Source organism: Equus quagga, chromosome 1, assembly GCF_021613505.1.
Source record: "Equus quagga isolate Etosha38 chromosome 1, UCLA_HA_Equagga_1.0, whole genome shotgun sequence".
NCBI lineage: Eukaryota > Metazoa > Chordata > Mammalia > Perissodactyla > Equidae > Equus > Equus quagga.
The window spans coordinates 18864988-18877998 of NC_060267.1; the positions used below are offsets into that span (position 1 = coordinate 18864988).

The 13011-nt window shown below is 47.0% G+C and overlaps 1 protein-coding gene across 1 annotated transcript; it reads left to right on the top strand.

Annotated features, from left to right (window-relative positions):
* The first annotated feature begins 410 nt into the window (after window positions 1–410).
* On the top strand, window positions 411–3959 carry LOC124235481 (tubulin alpha-1B chain). The gene is made up of 4 exons (XM_046653561.1): window positions 411–540; window positions 1928–2150; window positions 2292–2440; window positions 2792–3959. The coding sequence occupies exons 1-4, from the start codon at window positions 538–540 to the stop codon at window positions 3770–3772; spliced, it is 1356 nt and encodes a 451-aa protein (XP_046509517.1). The 5' UTR covers window positions 411–537; the 3' UTR covers window positions 3773–3959.
* The last annotated feature ends 9052 nt before the right edge of the window (window positions 3960–13011 follow it).

The following is a 13011-nucleotide window of genomic DNA, read 5'->3' on the forward strand; positions in this document are numbered from 1 at the left end:
TTAAAGGAACTGAGAAAAGAAAAAGGCACAACTCACTGACAAATTGTGGCAACATGAAAATAATCAGCTGAGCTATCCAGACCAGAAGTTTCTGCATTTCATGGCGCTTCATCTTTAAAACTGTATGCATTTCTTACGTCTCAAGGCTGGTCCAGATAAAGGCAGGCCGCCTTTCCCATTCCCCTGCTGGTCTGTTTCCGGATCTGCGCCCGCCCCCCGCCCAGGCCCCAGCCGCCATGCGCCGCAGACTGCAGCACCCGGGCTCGCGGCCCGCAGGCGCGGGGAGGGGGCCCCGGGCGGAGAGCCCGCCTCTGCGGCGGCCGAGCCCGGCGCCGAGTGGGCGCCCAGAGCCGGGGGAGGGGCCCGCGGCCGCGGCGCCGCCTGGGCCCGCCCGCCCCTCCCCGGACGACTACTTAAGTGGCTCCGGCACCGCCCCAGCCTCAGTGCGTTACTTACCTCGACTCTTAGCTTGTCGGGGACGGTAACCGGGACCCGGTGTCTACTCCTGTCGCCTGCGCCTGCTAACCCGTAGCCACCATGGTGAGTGGGCCGTGCGCGGCGCCGCCCTTCCTGGGAGAGACTGAGACAAGCGAGCGGGGGCGGGGGGTCGCGGAGGGCCTCTGGCTCGAGAGGGCCGGGACCAGCGCTGGCCCTCCGAGGGTAGGAGGCGAGGCGAGGGCGGGAGGAGAGAGACCCCCGTTCGTGGAGAACGGCTGGGGCCCGGAAGGAGGGCGGCCACCGCGTTTTCTTCTCGGACTACGGGAAGGGATGGCTAGACGCCGGCTCCTCTCCGCCGTGGTTAGAACGCTCATTTAGCCCTCATCTCCTGGGCGCGGCCCCCTGAGACCCTACAGTCTTTTCCCGCGCATTCCCATCCCCCTTCCCTTCCCCCGCCTTTGGCGGGCGCGCGCGGGCTCTCCCCGCCCTCACTTCCTCCTCAACTAGACAAGCGGAGGCGGGAAGGGACAGGGCACAAAGGCGCAGGCGCGACCGTTACCTTCCCGCCAGAGAGCGGCGGGAGACCGCCACTGCAGTCTGCGCGTGCGCGCTGGGGAGCTGCGGCGCTATGGCTGGAGGGCGTGGCTCCTGTTGCCCTCAGTTTTCTTTTTTTTGTTTAATGAAAGCAAAAGATGAATGTGGGGAAGGGCTCCTTGTCAGTGTGCTGCACTGCGCCAGTGTATAAGAACAATTAGCTCCGCAAAGCGTGTAGAGACCATCTGTCCCTCCTTGGCCTCTCTGTTGCGTTAGGAATGCGTGTGGGAGCAGGTGGTGGCGGTGAGGGATTTTCAGGGAATGGAAATCGGATCTTGGTCCAGATCTGGGCCGCTGATAATCCCCTGCTGCGCCTTGACAGATGTGGAGGTGCTGGGCTCAGCCCAACGCCTGCGGGGAGTGGAGGATGGTAGACCATGGCAGTGCCTCTGCAGACGTGGCCGTTGTGCGCCTCTGCAGCTGCGCGGCCCCGCCGGCCTGGGAAGGGGGCCCGGGCGCGTGCCCCTGAATTGCTCATTCATCCAGTGCCGCAGCGCCCCGCCCCTCGTCCCTGCGGCTAGATATTTCCTCTGCTCTGCTCTGGACACGTGCTTCCTGTGCTGGTAGCTGCCCGGAAATCTTGCCACCTAGCCTAAAATGGGATTCTGGGGCCTGAGCACTGGATGGCTTCCACCCTATCTTGGTCTTCCAAGGGGGGAAGCCGTGACTAAGCTCTCTTGGTCTAGAAAGAGACCTTCCCAATTTAGAGGTGGAAAAGAAATTCGTTAGAAGTAATGTAGATCGAAAAGGTAGTGGTTCTCCCCTGGGAAAAGACTATTAAACTTTAATTCGTTTCAAAAGAGGAAATATGTAAGATTAAGATTCTCTAAGTATGTTGTTCTGCTTCACAGTCTCTACTGGAGTAGGTTAATCTTTTTAATCTCCTTTTCCACAGCGTGAGTGCATCTCCATCCACGTTGGCCAGGCTGGTGTCCAGATCGGCAATGCCTGCTGGGAGCTCTACTGCCTGGAACACGGCATCCAGCCCGATGGCCAGATGCCAAGTGACAAGACCATTGGGGGAGGAGATGACTCCTTCAACACCTTCTTCAGTGAGACCGGCGCTGGCAAGCACGTGCCCAGGGCAGTGTTTGTAGACCTGGAACCCACGGTCATTGGTGAGTTGACCACACTAACCCGAGTGAGATCCCAGGGGTCTGGGACAGGAGGTCTGCCCTGGGGCTCCCTTGATGCCCTGGGGTTGGGCAGGCTTGTGCAGGTGGTTAGTGATGGGTGGCTGCTTTGTCTTCCTCTTCCAGATGAAGTTCGCACTGGCACCTACCGCCAGCTCTTCCACCCTGAGCAGCTCATCACAGGCAAGGAAGATGCTGCCAATAACTATGCCCGTGGGCACTACACCATTGGCAAGGAGATCATCGACCTCGTCTTGGACCGAATTCGCAAACTGGTATGTTTATTCTCAAGAATTAAGTAAATAATGAACCTAAGGAAGACATCTGAAATAGCCTCTTTTTTCCAAACAGAACTGAAATGTAATAATGAGTGAAATGAATTATTCCTTTATAGTTTTTAAAAAGTTCATTTAAAACGTGAACTATTTGGTGTCACTTTATAAATATTAATGAAGTTATTTTTAATTAAGAAATGCTGGGTAATTCCAGGAAGGGCTACATTTTTTTTAAAGAGTTTCTTGTCAAAATAAGATCCTATCCTTGGAATTGTTGAAAAGTGAAAATATATTTACTATGATTGTATACAAAAAGCAATAACTTGTTCTCTCTTTCCTCTTTTCTAACAGGCCGACCAGTGCACAGGTCTTCAGGGCTTCTTGGTTTTCCACAGCTTTGGGGGAGGAACTGGTTCTGGGTTCACCTCCCTGCTGATGGAACGTCTCTCTGTCGATTATGGCAAGAAGTCCAAGCTGGAGTTCTCCATTTACCCAGCCCCCCAGGTTTCCACAGCTGTAGTTGAGCCCTACAACTCCATCCTCACCACCCACACCACCCTGGAGCACTCTGATTGTGCCTTCATGGTAGACAATGAGGCCATCTATGACATCTGTCGTAGAAACCTCGATATTGAGCGCCCAACCTACACTAACCTTAACCGCCTTATTAGCCAGATTGTGTCCTCCATCACTGCTTCCCTCAGATTTGATGGAGCCCTGAATGTTGACCTGACAGAATTCCAGACCAACCTGGTGCCCTATCCCCGCATCCACTTCCCTCTGGCCACGTATGCCCCTGTCATCTCTGCTGAGAAAGCCTACCATGAGCAGCTTTCCGTAGCAGAGATCACCAATGCTTGCTTTGAGCCAGCCAACCAGATGGTGAAATGTGACCCTCGCCATGGTAAATACATGGCTTGTTGCCTGTTGTACCGTGGTGACGTGGTTCCCAAAGATGTCAATGCTGCCATTGCCACCATCAAGACCAAGCGCAGCATCCAGTTTGTGGATTGGTGCCCCACTGGCTTCAAAGTTGGCATTAATTACCAGCCTCCCACTGTGGTCCCTGGTGGAGACCTGGCCAAAGTACAGCGAGCTGTGTGCATGCTGAGCAACACCACAGCCATTGCTGAGGCCTGGGCTCGCCTGGACCACAAGTTTGACCTGATGTATGCCAAGCGTGCCTTTGTACACTGGTACGTGGGTGAGGGCATGGAGGAGGGAGAGTTTTCTGAGGCCCGTGAGGACATGGCTGCCCTTGAGAAGGATTATGAGGAGGTCGGTGTGGATTCTGTTGAAGGAGAGGGTGAGGAAGAAGGAGAGGAATACTAATTACCATTCCTTTCAGCCCTTCAGCATGTCATACGCAGAATTTCAGCTTAAACGTTAGCTGACAGGCGTTAGAGCTTTCTGTTTAGATTGTCTTCGCTTTCTTTTAACTGTGATCATGTTCTGCTTTTAAATGTGTCCCTGTAAGATTTTTCCATTATGTCTTAAAGTAAAAGCTTTAAGAAAGAAAGTTTGACTTCTGTGCTTTTTGTAAATTGATTTCTCCAATGCAGGATATACTAATACTCTTTATACCTGGAGGATAGAGTCTGTAACAGGGTGGTGGGTGATAACAAGAATGGCAGTTCCTGTCTAGCTACCTCTATGGGCAAAGGGAACACACTGGTCTGGAAAAGCACACACTGGATTTGGACACTGTTAATATCACCTCAACCAGTGTTAGAATCCAGGTCATAGAGGGCTTGGAAAAATGATGTGCCAAAAAGTCATTCTGCTGACCCAGAGCTAATCTAGCTCTTGAGATTACTGGGCAATTATTAATGAGTTAAGTATAAGTAAGAAATTTGGAATATCCTGCAAATAATGTGACTGCTATTTAAAAGGTGCTGCCAACTTACCAATGTAACAAGAAAAATCTCAAAGTGACTCTTGAACAAACAGCTGGTTTATTAAAGGAATATTTGAGGGGCTGGCCCAGTGGCGCAGCAGTTAAGTGTGCACGTTCTGCTTCGGTGGCCCGGGGTTCACCAGTTTGGATCCCAGGTGCGGACATGGCACCGCTTGGCATGCTATGCTGTGTTAGGCGTCCCACATATAAAGTAGAGGAAGATAGGCACAGATGTTAGCTCAGGGCCAGTCTTCCTCACCAAAAAGAGAAGGATTGGCAGCAGTTAGCTCTGGGCTAATCTTCCTCAAAAAAAAAATTTGAGCATGATGAGGTAAAAGTTGTGTTTCCAACCCTATAATGGGAGGAGGAAAAGCAGGATCAGAATTCCTGGTGATCAACAAAAATCCTGCTATAGGAGAAAACCAAATAGGAAGAATAAGCCACGTGCATTTGTAGAAGAGCACTGCTTTACAGGGGCATGAAGTGGCAACATTTGTAAAAGGATGAATTTACAATTTAGCACTTGGCATAGTTTACATTCTTTCAAATGTATAGTTTGACCACATCTAAAGGACTATAAAGATAGGCAAACAGGATACAAATAAGAGGATTAAACCTAGGAGAAAATGTGCATTTCAGATTCAGAAAGCGTAGGGACTATTATGGTCTGCTGAAGGTGTTGCTGTCTTGGTTTAAGAGTAGAGAATACCAACATTTTCCCAGTTTTTTTCCTAGCCCATAAAGCCGGTAAACTTACAAAATAGTTGTTTTCAGCTCCTGAAAGAAACAATCTGACTTGGTATAGATAATTCAGGGAGAAAGCTGTTGGGTGGCATTGCAGGCCCAGCACAGCAATGCAAATATAGCTACCACAGATCCTGGAGGAGGCAGATATCAGGGCTTTAAAGTCCTGAGGGGAAACCTGAAACTGAATTAGTGACCAAATGGGGATAGAAGATTTTGAATTAGTGCTGAACTCACAGAGGAAGACCGTCTTGAGAGATCTGAAGACTTAAAATGTCCCTCTGTTCTTTTCTGCAAAACAAGAGCCTGGGAAGCAGCAGCAAAGCAGCGCAGGGAGAGCTTGCTTTTCAGGAAGCTGTCCCAGGTGGCCTAGAGTCAGGGAAGGACATGTTCAGTATAGACTGTGCCATGGTGCTTTGTACAGAGTTCTGAGAAACAAGGCAGCGAGAGGGTAGGATAGAGAAGAAGCCAGGGTTTCAACTGTAGCTGATGTTTTATTTGGGTTTGGCTTTGGTGGGGGGAGGGCGTTGTTTGGGTCTTTGTTGCTGAGGAAGATTAGCCCTGAGCTAACATCTGTGCCAATCTTCCTCTACTTTACATGTGGGTCATAGCCACAGGGTGGCTGACAGTGGTGTAGGTCCACGCCCCGGATCCGAACCCACAAACCTGGGCTGCCGAAGAAGAATGTGCTAAACTTAACCGCTAGGCCATGGGGCCAGCCCCTGCATTTTTAAGAAAATACAAGATCTGTGGGGCCAGTCCCATGGCCTAGTGGTTAAGTTTGTGTGCTCCACTTCGATGGCCTGGGATTCACAGGTTTGGATCCCAGGCGCAGACCTAGCAACACTCCTCAAGCCACGCAGTGGCAGCATCCCACATAAAATAGAGGAAGATTGACACAGATGTTAGCTCAGTGACAATCTTCCTCACAAACAAAGAAAAGAAAAGACCTCTAGTAAACAAGCCAAGATGTTAAGCTTGGGTGGTAGGTACATAGGTGTTTGCAATTTTATTAAGTTACCTATTGCTGCATAACAAATTGCCCCAAAACTTTGTGGCTTAAAGCAAGCAATATATGTGTACAGTCGTCCCTTGGTATCTGCAAGGGATTGGTTCTAGGACCCTTGGCAGATACCAAAATATGCAGATACTCAAGTCTCTTATATAAAATGGCATAGTATTTGCATGCAACCTACACACATCCTCCTGTGTACTTTATATCATCTCGATTACTTATAATACCTAGTACAATGTAAATGCTATGTAAATAGTTGTTATACCATATTGGTTAGGGAATAATGACAAGGAAAAAAGTCTGTATATGTTCAGTACCAATGCAACCATTGTACACCTTTCCACCCATGGTTGGTTGAATCCAAGGATACAGAACCTGCAGATATGGAGGACCAACTGTCTTACCTCATGCAGTTTCTGAGGGTCAGGAATTCAGGAGCAGTTTATCTGGATGGTTCTGTCCTGGAGTTTCTCATAAGGTTACAGTCAAGACGTTGACTGAGGCTGCAGTTATCCGAATGCTTGATGGGGGCTAGAGGATTCACCTCCAAGGTGGTTCACGCACATGCTTAGCAAGTTAGTGCTGGTTGTTGGCAGGTGGCCTTGGTTCTTCACCACATGGACCTCTCCATAGGGCTGCTTGAGTGTCCTTGTGACATGGGGGCAGGCTTCCCCCACAGTGAGTGATCCAAGACAGGGCAAGTAGGAACCTGAACTGTCTTATGACCTAACCTCAAAAGTCACACTCTGTCATTCCTACAGTATCCTATTTGTTACATGTCAGTCCTAGTCAATATGGGAGGAAAATATACAATGACAGGAGGTGAGAATCAATGGAAGTTATGTACAAAACCCTAAAAGTTTAACGTTTCTATCAAATAGAACAATACTAATTATATTACCCTTTTTTTCTGTATGCTTGAAATATTTCATTTTTAAAGAGAGAGGAAACGTAGTTTAGAGAGAAGAGGTTTTCCATTTTCTAAAGTTTAAACTTGAATTTCAGAATTTTTGTTTGCCTTTTAAGCTATCCTTTAGAACAGACACCTCCTATCTATATTCTTCCTGAACTATCCAATCCCCTTTAAACCCTAATTACTTGGTTATTGACCCAACTTGTTGCTCAAATTCAATATTTCCTGTCTCCTCTATTCCCAATCATCTTATATGTCAAGATGACAACTAGTAGTTACTAGTAGTCAAAGCCTTTGGTGACATGAGATACCAAGTGTGGGACATGGGAAGGAGGATGGATATAATGAAATGCTGAGGCAGCCAAGAAATGCCATCAAGCATTCCTTTAGGGGGTCACTCGGGTCTTATTATCTATATCTGTGCCCCAGCAGCAAGCACAGAGCCTGGTAATGTTTATGGCCCATGAAATGCTCCAAGGGAAGCAAAAATAAATAATGATTATTTATTTACCTCTTAGGCCAGATTCTTTATCATTCTATTCAACATAAACATTAAACCCTAGAGTTCTGTAAAATATATTCACCCTCTTTCTGAGCCCAGGTCTCTTTAAATACCTCCCAAGAAGTTGAGTCTCATGGTGGAGAGGCCTAGGAAACAGAGAGATGTTTGACCTCTTGTTCTGTCAATAGTAAGGCTCTCTTAAGCTTCTGGGCCTATTTTCCCTTTTGCACTACAGATTTCCATCCTGCTTTTCTCAGAGGGGGTGGCAAATAGGGCAATCACGTCTTGGAGGACTTGTGAGCTTAGACATGTGTGTCCAAGCTTGGAAGATGAGGGGCAGGGCACCCCAGGATTTAACAGCTCTGCTCAGCAGCACTCCAGAGCCACTGCCAAGGAAGAACAAGCCATTTATTCAGAAAAAAAATAGAAATAAGTAAGAGTCCAAGGGGGACTTACTTAGAGATGGTGAGGATGATGATAATGATACCAATGATAATTAACCTTAAGTAGTCAACACCTTCAATTTACACCCACCTACTCTTGTTTTTTTAACACCAGAATGTCAAAATGCCTTCACAACCACAGCATTCTTAACCTCCTTGAGGTGAGCTTAATATGGGAGGAGCCCAGCGCATTGTTTTTACAGAAGACAGATTTAATTGGCAGGGAAGAAGGAAAGTGATAACCACAGTCCTGTCTCCTGCCTTGTAGGAGCAGGTGTCTTAAATATTGCCTGCCACAAGATCAGAGAGAATAGGGGTCTTTCAGCCCTATGGAGGACCAGGGCTGTGATTTAGGGACATGTTCAGATTAAGAGGCTTGAACTAGGGAGGAGAGAGATGCCATTTCCCCCTCCCAATCCCATCAAATTCCTGGCAAATTCCTTAATGCCCTGCAGATGGCACCACTGACAAGGAGTTCTCTGCCCGGAAGAGCTGAGCTCAGATTTGTGAACTCTGCCCTCACTGTCACCTTGGAACTGAACCTAAAAGATGTACAATAGGAAGTGACTCACCTGGCATCCCTGGCATTCACATGCTTGTCACTTTTTGTTCTGTCCATTCCTGGAGGCAGCTGGGACTCATGCTAGGACATTGTGAATCAGGCAGCCACAGGAAAGCCCACACCCAAGGAACTCTTGACCTCAGCTCCTACCCCTAGGGTGTTTCCCAGGATAGGATGAGTAAAAAAACTTGAGGTCAACATGTAGTAAGGGAGGAGCATGTTGCCAGATCAATCTAAATTCAATGCAAAGTCAACAACCTGATGATGTGGACATCATCATGCAGATACTGATATCACTGTGTTGGGAAGGCTAGCTTCTTCCTCTCTGCCATCTGGTCCATAAACCAAAATAAATGCCCTACTCCACCCATCCCTCAACTGACCAACGCATCTCCCAACCGATAGCCTGCTGTATGTTACTCTGCCAAGCGTGACGGAATCAAGCTCATCATCTCATTCCTGCTGGGGCCTTCAAATACTCTTCCGTCTGCCTATGATATCTTTTCCAACCATAACTGCCTCCCCGACCCTCCACTGCCCAGTTAACTCATACTCTTCCTTCAATGATGGAAACCAAGTGTCACCTCTTCAAGGACTTAAAGATTAGGTCAGACTAAGTCAGATTCCCCATTATATATTTTCATAGAACCTTCTCCTTTTCTCTCAAAGCATTTATCATATTTTAGAATTATATATTTATTTATGTGATTATTTAATTAATACTATATTTTCACTCACAAGATTTTATAAGCTCCATGTCTATTGTACTTTCCATTGTATCTTCAGTACCCGGCTTGGTACTCAGTGCATAACTGACATTCAATAAATATTTTAATAATTAATTTTAGGCAAGAGCAGAGATTCCAACTTTAAACTCTGAAAGCTAGAGATGACTGGCCCTCCACTACCTTGCCCTTTTCCCAGGCCCAAAGATCTAAGATGACTCAGGAAGACACTGCAGTGTGGACAGTGACATCAAATGGAGGTAGAAGGGAAAATTGCTGCTCTGTTCTAAAGATTATTCATAAATAAGACCTCTCAGCCTCTCTCTGGCCCAGTTATAGTGTCTCATGATACTAGCATGCAAGAAATCCTGCTGGCTCACATTGACCAAATGAATGTGTGCCATGAGCCAAGGTGTGACCCAGCTGCCAGAACTGACTAATGTCACCTTAGACAGTCCTATTCAACAGTGAGCAAAGCTAGGCACGTGAGTTTTCCTACCATCCTCCTCACTGGTCACCCTACTATGAAAACTGTTATTCAGTTCTGGGCACTTCCAGAAGGGTATAGACAGACAAGAGAGTTTCCTCCAAGGGGTGAGTGGAGTGGTAAGGGTTTCTGGGTAGAGCAACTCAGACTGAGGATGTTTAGGTTAGAAAAGAGAAACCCAGTGAAGATCTGCTGTCCAGAAATGGCAGCAGACTCATTCCTCAAAACCCCAGAGGGCACAACAAAGAATGCAGAAGAACATTGCAGTTCACTTTCTAATAACTAGCTAGGACCAACAATGGACCACTGTGCCATTCATGTTGTGAAAGGCAAACAGGTAGAACTGAAGACTTCTAAGATCCCTCTCCATTCTGAGAGTCTGGGATTTCACAAATTTTCCTGCTGTCTCAAGCCAATCTTTCATTACAACTATTCTCTCAAACATTTTTGGAGAGGTCAGAGATACGTAGAGACAAAGGAAAAGAATCTCCCAAAGCACGTGTCTTAAACCCTTCCCTTGTTGGGGCCGGCCCAGTGGCGCAGCAGTTAAGTTCGCATGTTCCGCTTTGGCAGCTCGGGGTTCTCCGGTTCGGATCCTGGGTGCAGAGGTTGGCAAGCCATACTGTTGTAGGCATCCCATATATAAAGTAGAGGAAGATGGGCACGGATGTTAGCCCAGGGCCAGTCTTCCTCACCAAAAAGAGGAAGATTGCCAGCAGATGATAGCTCAGGGCTAATATTCCTCATAAAAAAAGAGAGAAAGAAAAAAAAATAAACCCTTTCCCGATCCCTGCCAACAACAACAACAACAAAAAGTCCTCAGACCCAGGGAGGACTTGCTTAAAAGGAACCTCTGATTTTCTGACTTCCCTGGTACCCTAGACAAGAGGGCAATTCCAAAGTTGCTGGTCCGTTTCTAGGAATTGGTCCAATTTCCATCAGAGAAAGAGAAAAAGGTTTACAGCCTGTCCTAGTTCAGGCTGCTATAACAAAATAGCATAGACTAGATGGCTTGAACAAATATTTATTTCTCACAGTTCTAGAGACTGGGAAATCCAGGATCCAGGTGCCAGCAGATTCAGTGTCTAGTGAGAACCATCTTCTTGGCTTACAGATAGCCAGCCACTTTCTTGTTGCCTCTTTACAAGGCAGAGAAAAAGAAAGTGCTAGTCTCTTCCTCCTCTTCTAAGGTCATTAATCCCATCATTCGGGCTGTACCTTGTGACCTCATCTAAACCTAATTACCTCCCAAAGGCCCCACCTCCTAACACCATCGCATTGGGGCTTAGGGTTTTAAAATATGAATTTTGGGGGGACACAAAAATTCAGTCCATAGCACAGCCTGTAGTATTTTCACCTCAGAGCTGGATGAGTTCTTCCTGAAGACCCAGGAACTCTTGGGAACAAAACTACTCTGAGCAGAAATTTTTCTTTCTTTCTTTTTTTTTTTTTTGAGGAAGATTAGCCCTGAGCTAACTACTGCTAGTCCTCCTCTTTTTTGCTGAGGAAGCCTGGCCCTGAGCTAACATCTGTGCCCATCTTCCTCTACTTTATATGTAGGATGCCTACCACAGCATGGTGTGCCAAGTGGTGCCATGCCTGCACCCAGGATTCGAACCAGTGAAACCAGGGCCGCTGAGAAGCAGAACATGCAAACTTAGCCGCTGCGCCACCCGGCCAGCCCCAAAGCAGAAGTTTTTCTGTACTTATGTTTTCTGTGGGAAAATTAGTACATGTAGGTAAGCAAAGAGAAAATAAAAATAACCCATAATCTGAATGGAAAGTTTGTGAAATCTTTGTTTAAAGAAAAGGGCAGCTTTTCTTCATCCCCCTCTCCGCCCCTCTTCCGCCCAAGTCACCACTGGGAGTGAGTGCCCCTGGTCTTCTGTCTCCTCAAGGGGCTCCTCAGCAATAAGTCTTCCTCATTTGGAAGTTCAAAGGTGGCCCCATAGAAAGGAGCAGAACAGTGAACCTTTTATTTATTTACTTATTTTGAGGAAGATTAGCCCTGAGCTAACATCTGCTGGCAATCCTCCTCTTTTTGGTGAGGAAGACTGGCCCTGAGCTAACATCCGTGCCCATCTTCCTCTGCTTTATATGTGGGACACCTACCACAGCATGGCTTGCCAAGGGTTGCCATGTCCGCACCCAGGATCCGAACCAGCGGACCCCGGGCCACCGAAGCAGAACGTGGGCACTTAACTGCTGTGCCACCGGGCCAGCTCCAGTGAGCCCGTTAGATATAGATAGAGGATAACAGAGCTCTTAAGCATATTGAAGACCAAGTTTTACCTCTTGGGGCTGGCCCCGTGGCCAAGTGGTTAATTTTGCGCGCTCCGCTGCAGGCAGCTCAGGGTTTCGTGGGTTCGAATCCTGGGCGCGGACATGGCACTGCTCATCAAGCCACGGTGAGGTGGCATCCCACATGCCACAACTAGAAGGACCCACAACTAAGAATATACAACTGTGTACCAGGGGGGTTTGGGGAGAAAAAAGGAGAAAAACTAAATCTTTTTTAAAAAAAATTTTACCTCTCTATTACACTGAATATCTAAACAGCATAGCAATGAGAGAAATACAGAAGTGGCAAGATATATCCACTAAGAGACAATGGCAGAATATTGGGGGAAAAGAGAAGCTTTAGAGTCAGACAGGCTAAGTTCAAACCCCAGATCCGCCACTTACTTTTGTAGGCTCTTGTACAAGTTATTTAATCCCTTTGAAATGATTCCTTCTCTCCAAAAAAATAAAGTCTACTTTGTAGGGCCTTTGTGACACTGAATAAACTAATCTCTGTAATGTTTCTGTTAATATTTAGCACTTAGTAGAGGCTCAGTCTGGATTAGTTCCCTTCTCTGTGCTGCTTGAAGACATTGAAATTCACTCCCCACAATCAAAGTGGCCCCTTCCCTCCCAAGACCTAATCTCCAGGGCAGATCAAATCCATAACTATTGTTTGAGTGTTTAGCGTGAGAACTGCCCTGGGGTTCAGTATTGAGGTTGAAAAGAAAAGGGTGAATTAGAAGCCAAATACAGATTTCTAACCCTTGAAGAGGAGGGGAAAGGAGAAAAGCCATAAGTGGAGGTAAAGTTAAACAGTACAAAAGATTTAAATAACAGCTCAAGATAATGAATGTTATGAGACAGCACGCATATGCCTAATTGTTCATTGCCCACTGAATATACAGCTGGATGTTACTTCGAGAATTTAGAGGAGGTGGAAATCTGTTCAGGAAAGGATGGAAGAAAAGACATTATTTGAATTCCGCCTTAGAAGTAGATA

Excerpts from the sequence above, each read along its gene's own strand:
- LOC124235481 (XM_046653561.1), top strand. Across the intron at positions 2,151-2,291 it reads CCTGGAACCCACGGTCATTG|ATGAAGTTCGCACTGGCACC; the intron begins GTGAGTTGACCA and ends TTCCTCTTCCAG. Across the intron at positions 2,441-2,791 it reads TGGACCGAATTCGCAAACTG|GCCGACCAGTGCACAGGTCT; the intron begins GTATGTTTATTC and ends CTTTTCTAACAG.